General features: G+C 41.8%; 2 protein-coding genes across 3 annotated transcripts; one reads left to right on the top strand and one right to left on the bottom strand.

Moving 5' to 3' along the window:
- Positions 1 to 11: 11 nt before the first annotated feature.
- On the top strand, positions 12 to 10,020 carry fam171b (family with sequence similarity 171 member B). 2 transcript variants are annotated; one of them, XM_051427531.1, is made up of 8 exons: positions 12 to 400; positions 1,814 to 2,047; positions 3,539 to 3,631; positions 3,955 to 4,113; positions 4,416 to 4,586; positions 4,859 to 4,975; positions 5,087 to 5,210; positions 5,553 to 10,020. In XM_051427531.1, exons 1-8 carry the CDS (start codon positions 181 to 183, stop codon positions 6,874 to 6,876), a joined length of 2,442 nt encoding a protein of 813 aa, XP_051283491.1. In that variant the 5' UTR covers positions 12 to 180; the 3' UTR covers positions 6,877 to 10,020. The 2 variants fall into 2 exon arrangements, with proteins under 2 accessions (XP_051283491.1, XP_051283493.1); XM_051427533.1 differs by lacking the exon at positions 1,814 to 2,047 and having other exon boundaries at positions 13 to 400.
- Positions 10,021 to 10,038: 18 nt separating this feature from the next.
- Positions 10,039 to 15,526, bottom strand: zswim2 (zinc finger, SWIM-type containing 2). Its single transcript, XM_051427539.1, has 10 exons — positions 15,298 to 15,526; positions 14,242 to 14,398; positions 14,065 to 14,141; positions 13,423 to 13,463; positions 12,773 to 13,007; positions 12,196 to 12,447; positions 11,937 to 12,021; positions 11,715 to 11,797; positions 11,424 to 11,592; positions 10,039 to 11,074 (listed from the first exon to the last, which is right to left on the bottom strand). The coding sequence occupies exons 2-10, from the start codon at positions 14,389 to 14,391 to the stop codon at positions 10,349 to 10,351; spliced, it is 1,818 nt and encodes a 605-aa protein (XP_051283499.1). The 5' UTR covers positions 14,392 to 14,398; positions 15,298 to 15,526; the 3' UTR covers positions 10,039 to 10,348.
- Between the last annotated feature and the right edge of the window lie 353 nt (positions 15,527 to 15,879).

Here is a 15,879-nt window from a genome sequence, read left to right as displayed (position 1 = left end):
ACCAGCTCATCCTTTCTCCACGGGGTTTTTCCCCCGTATGTGCGCATCAACGTTACAAGAAAAACCGTGAGAGGGACGAGGCCTTGGTGATAAGGACAAACCCTGCTGGACCTCGTTCTCCTCCTCCCGAGCTCGTCTCTCGCGGTTCGGTATGTCTTTGAGCCTGCTCCCCCTCTCGCCATGCCCGCTGCTGAACGCTACCTGCCGCCGCTGCTGCCGCTGCTCTTTCTGCCGTCGCTGCTTTTGATTTCGTGCCTGGATGGGCCGGTGAGAGCAGCGGAGGAGGGCGGCGGCCTGCCCTCCTCCTCGCCCGGGGACAATGGCCTCACCGTTGCGGTCGGAGACCCGTCTGCCACCGACCCGACCGCCCGAGGGCGACTCCTCAGCCCCTCCGCGGCAGGTAAACAGAAACGGGCTCTGCTGGAGTCAGTCATTGTTAGAGGAAATGGAAATGAGCTGCAACAGACCAAACTGTGTGACTCATAAGTGATTCAGGTGCTGTGCATCCCATGTTAGGCAGTTTGTTTTTGTTAGGCTGACATCTCTTCAGATAGCATTGCATCATTGCATTGCTGTTTAGGATAGGAGGATGCTGCAGTTTCCTTTGGTTTTTCTTGGGCAGAAGCTATAAGTAGCCTATGTTTATTAATGGATTTTAAAATGTACAAAAATGGCACAGAAGGTGAAACTGTATTCACTTTCACTTTAATGTAACATATTTATTTTATGAGTTAAAAAATCATATTCTGAATGCAATGAAGGAAAAGTCATTTTTGAGCAGAGTGCGTCTTTAACAAATGTATTTTGAATTATAGCTGGTTTTGCTGTGTAAGCTATAGGCAGCTATATTTTCAATTGGAGAAAACTTTTACATGTTATTATATATGTTCTCTTTTAGCTCTGAACTATCCTAAACGCCAAGCTATGTATCTGAATGATAGGCTATTTGTATTGATAAGCTATTGGATAGAATTCACAGGCCAACAGACTAATAGGATTAAGATGTGTAATGTGGAGGTTTGAGGGATTAAGGTTTTTATCTTTTTGGCCCGAGCAGGTGATATTAATGGGGAGCGTGGTAATCCTGCTCTGCTCTGCTGATACAGCAGGTGAGCCTGTGCTCATCGATGGCCTCTGTTTACATTTGGTGGGGGTTTACGTACTGTGATTGCCAAATTTACAAAAGAAAAACCCAGTTGAATGCTCTCTAGGAACCCCAGCAGCCACAACGTTCACTTATTAAGCTCAGTACATCCATTCGGGGGAAAAAAGACAGATACATGTTGTCCTGGAAGATGACATTTAAACTATGTTATACTCTTACTAGTTCCTAGTGAATTTGATCTTAAAAACCTCAGCAACTACTTTCTGATCAAGATTTTAAAAAGACTAAAGAAGGCTGAAAACTTGTACAACATAAGTGCAAAATGCATTCGGAAGTGGTCGTGTCGGACGGGAAGAAACATGGCCGTGCAGTGTAGCTTTTCTTCTCTGTCACTTGGTTTTGATGTATTTTTCATTCTCCCACTGATTCAGCTGTGCCTGCCTCATCACTTTTTCATGGCGAGGGAAAGGTTACTGAGTACTGCTGAGAGGAAGTGGTGGAGGCTGCTGGTCTGCATACAGATAGAACACATGCAGAGACACATGTGTTGAAACAACTAAATACTTTCTTTTACTAGATCTCCTCTAGCTTCGGTTAAATTTGTATCTCAAGGTGATATTAAAAGAGGATACATATAAATAAATCAAGTCTTTTAAAAGTCACAAAGCGACAATTTGAAAGTTTAAATCAAATGACTATTCTCCACAGAGTCCCCGTTCGCCTTGAAGGTCTTGGTAAGGGACATGGTGACCCGTCAGCCGCTGCCGGGTGCTTCAGTGGAGGTTTATGTAAACCACACACTGAGGAGCTCTGCCCAAACAGGGGAGAGAGGTGACGTTCTGCTCTGGGTAGCGTACAGTCCAGTCCTCAGTCTGACTCTGCTGGGCACCATGGAAGGCTACGTCCCGAGTCCGCTGCCCTGGAGCACCACCAAGAGACCGAGTGAGTAACACCCTACAACAACTATTTTAAACCTGGGACTGGACTGGACTGGCTGACATCTAATGGTGTCTCTGAGCGTGATGGCCACACATTCACACAATCATTGTTTACTCAGACGACTACCTCTGAGTCATAAGCATGGCTTCTCTGACAGGAGGACAACAGCCCCGTTGTTAGTCCATTAATTACTTCAAAAAATTGCCAAAATTGCCCCAAAAAAAAGAGAGCTAGAGAGAGAAGTTCAAACCCTGACAGTAAGCTGCACGCAAGCGTTCATATTAATCATATTCATGGGCTAAATATTCTGTTGTTGACATTCGCTCGTGCTGGATGTTAACCTGACCGACTCCAGGGTCACAGCTGACCCTGAACTCCCCTTGAAGAGAGGCTAAAAGAGGATTGTCCAACAGAGATCGATCGGCTCATGGGGAACAAACGCAATTAAGGCAGTTGGCTTATCTCTCTCAGAAAAAAACATGCATTGTTCTTCATAGGGATATATTTTAGTTATGAAAACAAAGAAAATAATGTAACAGAAGGCTGTTAAAGGTTGAAAAATATTGCAAGTAAGGGGAAAATATTAGCTATTTTAAGCACTTTTTTTTCAGTAATGCCGACCACGGTGTTCACACAACTGCATTATTCATGGTCATTACAGATTAATGAAGTGTCTGCAACAACATACAACTTGTCACTGAGGTTTGTTCATGATGAAGCAATTTATGTTCCCATTGTACAGTGAAGTGTAACCGGACGCCGTGTCCTATAGTCATTTTATTGATTGTCTCTACGGCAGCATGTAGAGGCAAGAGCTCGGCAGGAACATATGCCTGCCTCAGCAAACTGTCTTTGTCCTGCACCGAATCAAATGCAGAGGGGGGTGGGGGCTCTGTAGCCACACCGATTTCGCGTTGGTGTAAAAAGGGGGGCCTGGGGTCTCACTCTATTGTCTGTGTTCCCACTTCCTCTTGCTGGTCTGAACCAGAGGGCAGGGATGTGGTCTTTCAAAACAAAGATGGTGTAGGTGTTACGAGGGATAAAAATCAGATGATAAAAGTGTCATCTGTCGAGACCTGCTTTGCTCTGCATCATCAGAGGCGCCTCCCTTTTGTGCTTCCGAGCCAGACAGCTGAACCCTAAACAGAGGCTTCTGAGATAGTGATGCCATCTGCTGGTGGTATTACAGGCCTACAAGTCACAGTAAACAGCTTGTATTCCCAAAAAAACAAAGGAGAATGAAGAAGAAAACTACCTCTCTCTGCACTTCTAATCTCATTACCTCCTAAATCATAGTAAATATTTGAAACCAATTTAAAATAAGTTTTCAGTACTGTCTTTTAAAGAATGATTATTTATAGATAAAGCAGCTGGAGAGATTATAACACACTTTTGCCCCTTTTCATCACTCACATTTCCACCTGTAATGGAGAAAAGGCTAAAAAATATCAGTGTTTGTGTTTTATTTCTGACCTTTCATTTGTCTTCTTGCAGTTTTCTCTGCTGTGACGTTGCTGCTGCTCCCTCACAGTCAGGGGAACATCTGGCTGTTTGAAGACTCGGTACTCATCACCGGGAAGTTACCTGGTAAGTTTAGAGGCCAGAGTCATTTCACCTTCATCTCAATGAGGAAAGAAGAACTTTAATTTGTAGAAGAAAACACACTTTACTCTAAATCGGTTGCTTTAGGCTGCATTTTAGGATTTAACTGAGCTAAATGTCACAACTTTTACCAGTTTATTTGAGTAGTTTTTGATTTGCACAGATTAAGTAGAAAATTAAAAAAGGATTGACGAGGCTGCAAAAAAATCCATGTGTCTTTTTTATCACCCAAAGCTAAATTCTGTATTTAAACATGCTGTTTTATATGCCCAGATTTTATCCAATCATATGCCATCTTGTTTTCACAGACAGCTCCTCCCAACCCAAGGTTAAGTTCCCCAAGAACCTCCTCCCGTTGTCTGACAAGAGCAACATCTCCTCACTGACAGCGTACCTGACTGTACCACAGCACCACCTAGCTAGAGACTGTGCCAACTGCACTCCAGGCATCATCAGCAGCAAATCAGGTGAGCGTTAAACACAGTAAGGCCTCATTAATGTTTAAAGCAGTTGATTCTTAGTCTGTGTGAGTGTTTACTGTTTAGGTTTGGTCATTAAATTGTAGTCTTGACAGGACATCATTCTCAAAATACACTAAATGGGAAGAAAAAGTGAGTTTATATTTTGTTGGATACAAGTATCAGTATTTTTAAATCAAGCAGATCTTGCAGCTTGTTTTATGATCATTCCTTAAAACATGGTTATAAGACAATGTTTAAACAAGTAAAAGTTTTAAGAATTTACTTGAATTTACTCCTTGTGTCTGCAGTGTTGAGAAGCATCGAGCTGAAGGCGGTGGCAGCCGTCAATGTCCTGCTGTACTCCGGTGGTGAGGAGCTCCAGGTTCGAGGGCCCATTCAGATCAGCCTGCCCCTGGGACACCGCACGCGCCTCAGGGCTGCTGATACTGTGCCTGCCTGGGCCTTTAACCTGAAAACTGGTACGAATAAAGACTACAGAGAAGCCACTGAATTACATTGCAACTTAAGACACATGTTTAATACAAGAAAAAGAAAAGATGAATAAATAGAGAGATCTAGCATTTGGAAGAACATAAAATACAGTTCACTTTCTCTCTGAATTAGGATCTTAAAACTGACTAAAGCCTACTCTTTAAAGCACAAAAACACAATTAAGACTGTCTAACTCAGTGGTTGTACTCCTGTACTGTACAATGACATCAGGTAAAGCTAATTTGTATGCTGTTTGAAGGTGCCTGGGAGAATCAGGGTCTGGGAATAGTGAGAACAATTGGTGATGAGCTGGTTTGGACCTACACCGCTTCCCATCTGGGCCACTGGATCGCTGCCCCCCTTCCCTCACCAAACGGTACACAACTCATCTGCCTTCATGAACTCGTGTAAACGCAGGTTGTGTAGCGGTCTACTGGCTTTTGTATTGATAACTGTTTTCTCTCTATCTATAAATCTGACCATTTAGATTACCTGGGACATGGAAGCTCTTTGGATTTCCTATCATACCACAGCTACCTGTTGATGGGAATACTGGGAGGAATGCTGGCTTTGGTGATTGGACTCCTTTCCTTGCTGCTGTGTCAGTGCGGGTGAGAAATATCGGAATCAGAAATGTTATTGGCCATTAATTGTTTAGAATTTATTTTTGAGTGAGCGTCACAAATATAGTTATTTTCAAGATGAAGTGAAGTTGCCAGGCTTAAAACAAGGTAAACACAATTCAACTGACTATGACACTGCATCAAATAAATGTTAATAGTTTATTCCACACACCCTCTTAAAGAAGGTTCTGGTAGGTAAAAATAGCATCTTAAAAATAAAAATGGCAACGTGTCCCTTTAACTTGCCCTTAATTGGCCTAAGATGTTTTGGAAAGCAACACTATAAAGCTGCAGTCCATACTTATTCAGTTCTGTTCATCCTTTATATAGAAGTTCTCATCGAGAGCCCAGGAGGAGGAGAGCACGCTTTTCCAAACTCACAGTGGTGAAGAAAGACCAGACCACCTCCACCCACATGGAAGAGGGTTTACTGTTCCGTTCTGGTGACAACAGCCTCGCTTCCTGCAGTGTCCAGTGTGAACCCTCGTCCACGCCGAGGCACAAGGCCAACTACAACATCTACGTGGAGGATCCAGGGAGTCGCCTGGCTGCTGCTTTTTATGAGAACATTGCTGCGGATCGGATCAAAGGCCCACAGCCGTCATCTCACTACATCAACAGCGAAGAGGTGGCTCGGCTTCGGGACAAGTCGGAGCAGAACCGGGCCAACATGAACTCTGACAACTTCTTTCAAGATAAGCTGGTTCATATCTACAACCAGCCGCTGGCTATTATTCAGGCGCCGGAGCTTTTTAGTGCTCAGGAGCAGCAACTGTCGGGCTGCAAGTCTGCTACTTTCCCCCGCAATGCAGTTGAGTATGATGCTCACTCAGAGCCTTCAAATAAAGACAGCTACACCCAGACACTACCCAAAGTCCCTCACCACCACTCCCAAGGTGGGAGCAGCCCACAGCAGAGCAACCAAGATGAGCCCCAGCCTCTGGAGACTCCTCCCCAAGGCCAAGGCCCTAACGCGGGCGTGTGGGGACGCTACAGTAACCTCCTCGAATCCTCCGTCTCTGTGCCTGGGACTCTTAATGAGGCAGCTGGTATGGAGGCCTTCAGCAGTGGGCATGGCGTACCCAGCGAGCTGCAGGGGATTTCAGAGCGCACCTTGCTGGAGCTGACCCGGGGCAAGCCCTTGTCGTCTCACCCCAGGGCCTGGTTTGTGTCCTTAGACGGGAAGCCGGCCGCCCAGGTTCGCCACTCTATTATTGAGCTTCAGGGCCGCCACCGCCCGCCGAGCAGCAACGACACAAGCCTGGACTCTGGGGTGGACATGAACGAGCCTCTGCAGAACATCCGGGAGACAGAGCGTGACAGGCCTTCGATCAGGGCATCTTCCCTGTCGCACCACAGCCGAGGGGGGCGTTACAGCGAAGAGCAGGACCTGAGCAGTAGTGAGAGTGGCACAACAGCCACCTGTACACCAGAGGACCCTTCCCTGAGGAACATTTTAGACGGGAGCAGTGGGGCTATTCCCAACATTCCTGAAGAGCGAGACGGGATGGATACATCCAGCGCTCAGGAGGACAGCGAGTCGAGAGGTACGCCGCCTCCACGTCGCCTGAGGAAAGTGAGGGAGAAGGGGAAGACGGAAAAGAGGAGTGCCAAGCATGTACGCGAGGGGAGACCTCTGACCAAGCGAAGTTAGAGCATGGCAAACATCGAGACAAGCATTTTTTTCATCAGTGCTTAATTTAAATGTCCACGGTTGACCATTTCACCGATTTTGAGCTATTTTCATCACATGATGTCACATCAGTGCTGAGTAATCCAAATTAGTTTTTAACCACTTGTGCTCACACAGGCATTGTTGTTGTTGAGTTATGTAATTGTACAACTTTGCCAAAGAATGCATAAGCTAGCTCAAGAAGTAAAACAGGATCTATGTCATGTTCAAGCATTATGTAGCTGCTGTTAAGACGAGTTTGTGCACCACCTTCATCAATTTTCTCGAATCTGAAGATCACCAGCGAGATTCTTCACAGCAAAATGTCCGTGTGAACACGATGTCCCATTGTCCCCAGTACTGGCATTATAGAGGGTGCCTTCTTACTGCCTGTAGTCATTACATGTGATTACAAAAGGCACGGTATTTGTCTATATTTAGTAAAATCTGGTGAGTTTGCAGGACGGACACAGATACAGGTCTATGTGTAGTGCACTTATCCTCACCATAAATGCCTGCTGTAAATTAAATAAGATAAAGAAGCTTTCCCGGTTTTCAGTGCTGACATCTTGTTTCAATCACATTGCCTCATTTTGCTTAAAAAGAAACTCTGGGGTTCATGAAAAGACTTAAAGGTTTTTAACTCACGACATGAAATACTCAATTATATCAGAGTAAAATGCAGATGAACATTGTAAAATTAAAGCTGCCATTTTGAAGTCGTCACATCTCATATTCAAGGATTTAAGCCTACGGTTACTTGCGAATGCATGAAAATGAATGTTTTCTCGTGTGTATGAAAATATTTTGTGTTTTAATGTAGAGCTAACATTACGTCATCGTAGCTGTTAGATTACCTGTGGACTGAATGATTCATATCATTGTCTAGTCCTGAAAGGAGTATTGTGCTGCCAACTGTAACTACTGTAAGGAACTATTGTAACAATAGTACCCAAAGACTTCTACACTATGATTATCCGTGAATACATTTTAAACCACATCCATCAACAGTAAAGAGGTGGCTCGGTACGCGTTAGCTGAATTGGCACTACAACATGTCAAAGTCGTGTGTTATGGGATTAGTGGGACTGGAAAGTGTGGGGCAATTCTGTCTGAAGCAACTGATGGTACAACCAGCTACTGTTAACAGACTGAGAAAGAAGTCATTTCTGATTGGTTGGAAGGGTGCTGTTAAAATTATTATAACTGCACAGCTCTGAGGTCACAATTTGATATATTAATTCATATTAACAATTTGCAGTGTTAAGTAAAGGAGGCCAACGCCCTCTGCTTAGTCCCCCAAAGTTATGCATTAGTATTATTTTCGTTTTTAATAACATTTAGTATTATCCCTTGTAATTATTTCCATACATGCATTCGGTGCCTTGGAGTTTTGCATTCACAACCTGTGGTTCCAAACCTCTTAATACGTTTGACAAAAATATATTTACTTCCTGATCAACGTGACCTTGGGATGGGATTACCTTTTTTAAAATTTAGAGATATGACTCAAGAAAGAAAGATGTTTTTTAACTGATTTTTTCAGTTGAAAGCTTGACGATAATGGTGCTGAACATATGGTCCCCAGAGTGGTCGTGGGCTCTAGGGATGGCAATATCGGTCCACAGTTGGTCGGTCACTCCTCTACACTGGTCCAGACTGAAATATCTCAACAACTAGTTGATGGATTGCCATCAAATGTTGTACAGACATTCAGGGTGCCCAGATGATGAGTCCCTCTGACTCTGGTGATTAATCTTCTTCTAGCGCCACCATGAGGTTGACATTTGTGGTTTTGTGTGAAAGACTATTGGATGGATTTCCTCATTCTGAATTGTAATAAGCCAGTCAGGTCATATTTAATTTCGTCCAATACTAACTAAATATTTACAAAACTACATTCCCACCAGCCTCAGCTGTTATTAGTGTTTACTTCTAATTAAAAAATGTTAGCACTACTGTGGTTAAGAACAACCTCACAGAGCCAGTAATATGGGTGTTAACCCTTAGTCTTGTTTGGGTTTAAGCAATTTCCAACAAATATGTATACAGAAGTATTTTACTGAGGTAAAATGTAAAACAACACAGTCACATGTATGCCTGCGTTTCATATCTGTCCTCTACTAATTGACATGGCAGCTTTTGTCTTGAGTCAAATGAAGCACACCACACTTTAATATGAGCCCATTTGTTACACTGGCACACAGCTTTCCCACAAACCTATTGAATTTTTCAGTGTGTAAATACAACAGTGGCAACGCTACAATAATGAATACCGATATCATTGGTCATTCATGATAAAGTTTGGCAAAACACTCACCATGAACACCATAAAGTGGTTCTACTAGCAATATTTACCATAAATTACAATTTAAAGAGTAACTTGCAGCCACATTTTTGCTATATTTAGTCTTCCGTCATCGTACTACTGTAAATCTTTCACAGATGAGTTCATTTTGTATGTATAAGGCTCGATTCAGCTACCTTCATGTGTTCTTTTGTATGTACTGTATATAGTAAAGCAACATTTTATGTATTATGTGGCTGTGATTTAATTTATTTTGTGCTGTTTTTCTCCCATCTTAAAGTGGGAGAAATGTGTGTCCAGTGAATGAATTGAATGACAAGGTTTTGAGCCAGTGTCATATGAGAGACGTTATCAATATTCCTTTTTTTTTTAAGGTTAGCGTAAAGGGTGAGTGTCTTTTCAAGGGAGTGTCTAACAAGCCTGAGCTTTGTAATTTTAAATGTAGCAACAAGTTGAGCACTTAATCATTCAGTATGCTTACAAATGAAAATACTTTCTCCTGCTAGTCATCAGCTTGAAAATACAGTATATCCCAGCTTACTCAACAACGCGAGGAGTAGTTTGTGAACACTTTGTGCTGATAATTCTTGACAAGCAAATCAAACCTACTGCCACTCCATTTTTAAAGTGATTTTTGCTGAATGTATTTGTATTGATTTTAATGTTCTATAGTGTGCTCCTCTTGTGTCTAGCCATTGAACTTCATGGGCTTTTGTTTATTTCAAAATGGGCACCTCTTGTGTTTACCTCTGTAATGATAGTAGTGTTATTAGTCTTGCCTTTTTGTGCACTAAATTAATAAAGTTACTTGATACCAATTATTGTTCAGAAGCCTCATTCTTTTTTTCGAAAAGTGTGTATTTGATGAATACAGAACTTTGATTTTAGAAATATGACAGAAAAGCATAATTTCACATAGATTTCAGATTGATTTGAAGAACAGTGAAAGATAAATGAGGGCACAGAGACAACTGAAACATTAAACATTCAACCCACCTTCGATCAAACATTAAGTAAAAGAAGGTACTTTATAGTTGTCAGTGAACAAAAGCTGTAGTGTTTCCACAGTCTCGCTTTATTGATTTCAAGGGGAATCTGACCGAATCCGACCTGGTGGTAGGCAGTTAAAAACTAACTGTAGTACCTTTAAGTCTCTGTCTCTCTCTGATGCTGTGTGTTTATTAAGACTCCAGTCATTCTTAGCTCTGAAGTGAGTCTGTTGTTTGTTTCTTTAATGATTGTCATGCCTGTCCTTTTGGGTTGCAGTCTAGTCCGCCTGGCAGGAGAGGCCAATGTAGCTGTGTGCTCGGGCTCTGGTCTAAATAAACCTACGAAAAGATCCAGTTGAGGTTGCTCTCTGATTTTTGCCACTGCAGAACACCTGTTAGGTGAAGCAGGGCTGTGTTTTCTTGCTGTATTTTTTGAGGAATGTGCACCTGAGTCAGATTTACTTCGGTGATCAAATGAGGAGCTGCCTTTGGGAATATGAGAAGTTTGTTTTCTCTGCAACTCTCTTTTTCCTTCCTTCGTCACAGTGTCTGCTGTACCTATGCACAAGCCTTGAAACCTGCCCGTTATTAACTTTTGCTGGGTGTTTGAAGTTACTGAAGAGCCTGTCAGCACCTCTAAGTTAAGAGAACCGTGTGAGGGAGTGACTTTAGTGTTCCTGTCCCGCAGTGCCACTCCTGGAATAAACAGGTCCTTAAAGTTCATTTCTGGTCGTTTGGCGAAGTCACTGAGAAGGCAGGAAGCCGACTTAGGGGAGGTCTTCCTTTCACTGGTTCTTCTTGTCAAGGGGTTATAAATGACATATCCATCCAAGGGGCAGGAGTTGGACTTCTGCAGGATCCCGTCCACACAGTCTGTGTGGAACTTAAGTGTGTGTGAAAATGTGAGGAGGGGAGGGTGAGAGAGGAGGGGGTTCTGTAAAGTTTTTCTTTTTACATTTGTTGAAATCATTATAATTGTTTGTTATATTGTTTTACAATAAAAATGTAAAAGGCTCAGCAGTCAGTCTGATATACAGCCAGTAAGTTGATGTACTTCACAGATTAATAATAAAAAATGTTGAGTATTGAGTTGTTGATTTGAATTAAGTGCAGGTTGTCATTTAGAATTATATTATTTCAATATCCTGTGAGTTAGTGTTGAGACACGATGTAACAATATAAATCAGATTTCTTAAAGATGTGATATGCAAGGACACTGTGAAATGTTTTACCTTGTGATGGCAGGGCAGAGTTCGGACACGCTGGCCCAGGACAAAATCCTGCAGACAGATTCGACACTGCTGTCCCTCATCCAAGAGACGAGACCCCAGTCTCACCCTGACCACAGGTACACACGCTAATATATTTTCTGGTAGAGGGTCTGCAGCTACAGGTATGGTGCTGAGTAGGAAGATGCGAAATGGTGAGCAACAAAATCTTATTGTCAGTAAATAGCGACAGTGACAAATGTGTAAACTGTAAGGAAAACAAAGAAGATTTTGTGGCTGTATTAAATAACTCACCTGTCACTTGCTGGCTGAGAGGTCGCTCCCTTTGGTTCATCACTCAGGTTCTCTGTCACAAGGTACCACTTGTCTCTCCTTTTCTGTTTGAGGTCGAACCAGAGTTTTTATTTAGCAGAACTAACAACCAACAGAAATATGACGATTTTAATCAAGACTCGAGTTGGGAGATTAGCTGATGTAGTACAAGTATTATTTCAAAGCTGAATCCAAATAGCTTACTGTTCGTGAAGCAAGTGGATGCTGTGTGTGGCAGCCCTTCTTTGAGCAGTCCTCACATAGATAGAAGTAACTGCAGACTGTGCATCTGAAAAGATGATAACAGGGATTAAAGAAGAAGACAAATGTCAACTACATCTACTTAATATAAGATACAATATGACCCTTACATTCGATTGCCACAAAGACTCAAACTGCTTATGATACCTAGGTTCTCCTACATTTTTTAGCCCAAACTTAGTCACGATTGCTGCTTGCTTACTTGAAACATCTGCCAGTGACATGGAAGATCCGGCAGCTGTGACAGAAAACTCCCAGGTGTCTGTCTGTCCGCTCTCTTTCAGCCGTGGTGAAGAGCTTTGCTGCATTTTTCACCTGCTCCTGGAGTAACTTCAAAGAGCTGAAGTCCTCCCTGCACAGAGGGCACTTCACTGTTTCCTCCCTGTCTGAGAGTCTCTGGTGATCTGCCCACACTTTCATGCAAGAGATGTGGACATTATTGCCACAGCCGAACCTGGGAGAGAAAAAAACAGCACATGAGGGTGCAGAAAATATGTCTGCAGAGTGCAAAAATAAAACATTTTTTATATTATTTCTTTGTGGTTGAATGAAATATCCTCCTCCGGGAATATCAGGGGATTTGAGCCTAATTTTATAACATCCGCAGATGTGTGCTCGTGGGTTCCACAAGCTGTATGTCAACAGCTGGAAATGCTGTATCGGGTCATGTTCTGGCCAGGAGTGCAACAAAAGTTGACAAGAACATCTTACATCATCCTGAAACATGACTGTACTGACACAATAACAGTGTAAAGCCCCGACCACAGCCGCCTACGCACCTGCAGTAAGACACAGGCAGTTTTTTCTCCAGCAGCTCTTCTTGACAGATAGGACACACATCCTGGGCTTGGATCACTTTCCGGCAGACACTTCCAGCCTCCTGGCCCATGACTGGTTGGCTCGGGGTCCTAGAAGCAGCAGACGGATCATTTTCCGTCCGGTGGGCTTTGGTGTGGTGCAAACCGTGGAGCACCTCCAAGATCTGTCTCTCCACAAGTCCATGCTGAAATGAATCTAGAGCAGAGTTATTTTTAACATTGCATGTCAACAGGAGCACACGTGCACGGGTGGGTCACTTGTTTAAAATTGCTCAGGAACTCTACACAGGAAAGGTCTTAGTGTTAAACCTGAATTCATTTAACCCTAGTTCGTTAAATCAGCATTGTGGTGTCCATATAAAACCGGTTCAGAAGCAGTTTTATCACTTCTCTCAGGCCAAATGTGAGGTGTAATAAGGGTTTTGATGATCTTTCATTTTTTCAAGGACTGTACTTTTAACTGTGTGATAAACAAATCAAATTAGGCCTCAAAGAACCAAAATAAAACTAAACCTTAAACTGGAAATTCTTTTTTCAAGTAATCTTTTAACAATGTAACTGAACTTAAAGGTACAGTATGTAATAAGTGCAGCGATATCAAAACAACTTACATTCATGTTCTCTGGGAAGTCTGAATTTCCGCAGTAAAACCCTGTAAAGATTAGAGGTTTATTCTAGAGTTAGTGGTTCTTATGTGAAAAAAAAAAAAAAAAAAGTGAATATCACTGATACAAACAAACATAAATAGCCCTGGACATTATACGAATTTCTAAAATATACATTAGTTGTGTTTTAAAAAGCAAAACTAAAAGCCTTCTTCTTGCACTTGCGCATAAATAAAAAACAACAAAAAAAACTACAAAATGTAATTTAATTCAGGCGATATTTGATCAAAAATGTAAGAATACAACTTTTATTATTTTATAGTTTTATACTTTGTTCAACGGACGCAATTTGGTCAGTGTCCAAAAAGTACTGAGATACTAATTAGGTCCTGCAAAATAAAATAAAAATCCACAGTTTTCGATAACAAATGGTCCAGCAGATTATGTCGAATTTCTGTCGAACAAAGTTCAAGGAAAAGTTTTCTTCTTGAACTGTTTTATGTGCTACCCAGTCTTATAGATAAATAAAATGCTGGTGTTCACCTCACAATGTCCACATACATAAAAAAAAATGAATTAAAAAAGGGACCATGGGAAATATCACCCTTTTAAACATCTCCTTTATCTCTTTCTGTATGTTATTGATACCAGCAGATGTGTTTGCATGGCTCCAGCTCCTTGGTGAACACAGGGCAAGTGCACGTATGTGGGTCACCCAAGCACACCTGAAAAACATGAACAACAGAACATAATCAGTAATGACACAAAATGTTTTTTTTTTTCAGAATTAGAGCAATATGCATCTGGAATTAGAGAATGATTTACCTTAAAGTTTCTGGCCTCCTCCTCCTCTCTGAGCAGAAATCCTGTTGGGCCGAAGGACTTCAGGAGAAATATAGTTGTGTTGAGGGCTTGGTCTTGGTGGAAAGTCACTGCATCGCTGACTGTGTTCCTCCAGGCAGTTTGCCTGAACATCCTGTCTCTACAGAATAAAGACATTTATCACTCATTTACTCTATAATAATGAAAATGAAGGGTACACTTAAAACTGCAGGACATTTGGAATATTGCAAATAAAGATATATGTCTGTATGTGTACATCTGTTTCACAAATGTGTGTCTCTTTATCTTCTTCCCTGCCTTACAGCAGTGGTGGAATATAACTACAGTAAGTACATTTACTTAGATACTGTAGAAGTACAATTGTGACAAACTTGTACTGGGTATTTATACTATAACTTTTGTTTTGTTTTTTGTTTGTTTGGGGCTTTTATTGCTTGTAATCCATAGCGACAGCTGTAGAGTGACAGGAAACGGGGCAGAGAGAGAAGGATGACACGCAGCAAAGGGCCACAGGTTGGACTCGAACCCACGGCAGCTGCATTAAGGCACCCACCAGCTCTACTAGGTGAGCTCCCAGGGTGCCCCTTGTTTGACTTTTTACATAAAATAAAAAAAAGTGATACTCTTATGATATTATTCAGTACTATTTTACTAATCCTCCCAGTGGTATACACCTAACATTGACTCCACATTGATCAACTACATTAAAATGGCTCTAATATAATATTATATACTCATATTACACTGTGAAAGAAGCAATTATGCATTATGGGTTGTTTTAATACTTAAAGTAACATTTTGAATGCAGGACTTTTACTACTAACTTAACTAACTTACTGGTATTTCTACTTTTACTTGCATAAAGCATCGGAGTACTTCTTCAACCACTGACTTACAGTTATGAAGTCGCTCAATAGTCGACAAAAATACTGAGTAATAGTAGTTTTCTTCGTCATTTGTGCACATAAAAACACCTTTCGAGCAGGAACCAGGATACACCTTGCATGTAGCCTTGTACGTTAACTTAAGTTAACTTACCTTAATCAGGCTAACTGTTTACGTTACACCTGTTCGCCACTTCCTGCTAATGCGGTCTACTGAGCTCTCAATATTTAGAGTCCGAAACAAACAGAGGCGTTAAGTCAATTAAATAAACTCGTAACGTTACATGGCTCAAAATAAACAACCGTATTTGTCGTTAAATTCCTGAAGAGCAGGCTAAGTTAACTCGGCAGAGCAAGTTTCCAGAACGCCGTCGCCATGGTAACCTGACTGTTGCCAAGGAGTTTTTTTTTTTTGCCCTGCAGAGGGCGCCGTTGCTAAGCGATAGAAACCCTCAAGAGACTGGTCCGTTTTGTTCTGTCACACCAGTTATATGATGAAAATAATGTATATTTCTGACATATTTAACACCCAGAACAATCTTTTCTTACTTTTTTCTACAGCCTTGTGAATGAAACTCTCTCTTATGAATGTCAACAGGAGTATCTTCAGTATTATTCATGCCTCTAACAGCCTTAGAACCACTAATAAAGATCCACACAGGCATTACAACCCTAAAAATCACCAGCCAGGACATTAAAGTTGACTTTATATCATATTACACCTAATATAAACCAC

The sequence above is a fragment of the Dicentrarchus labrax genome, unplaced genomic scaffold (assembly GCF_905237075.1).
Source record: "Dicentrarchus labrax unplaced genomic scaffold, dlabrax2021, whole genome shotgun sequence".
Taxonomy (NCBI): Eukaryota; Metazoa; Chordata; class Actinopteri; family Moronidae; genus Dicentrarchus; species Dicentrarchus labrax.
Note: the sequence above shows the minus strand (reverse complement) of the source record. Positions and strands in the feature narration are given on the sequence as shown.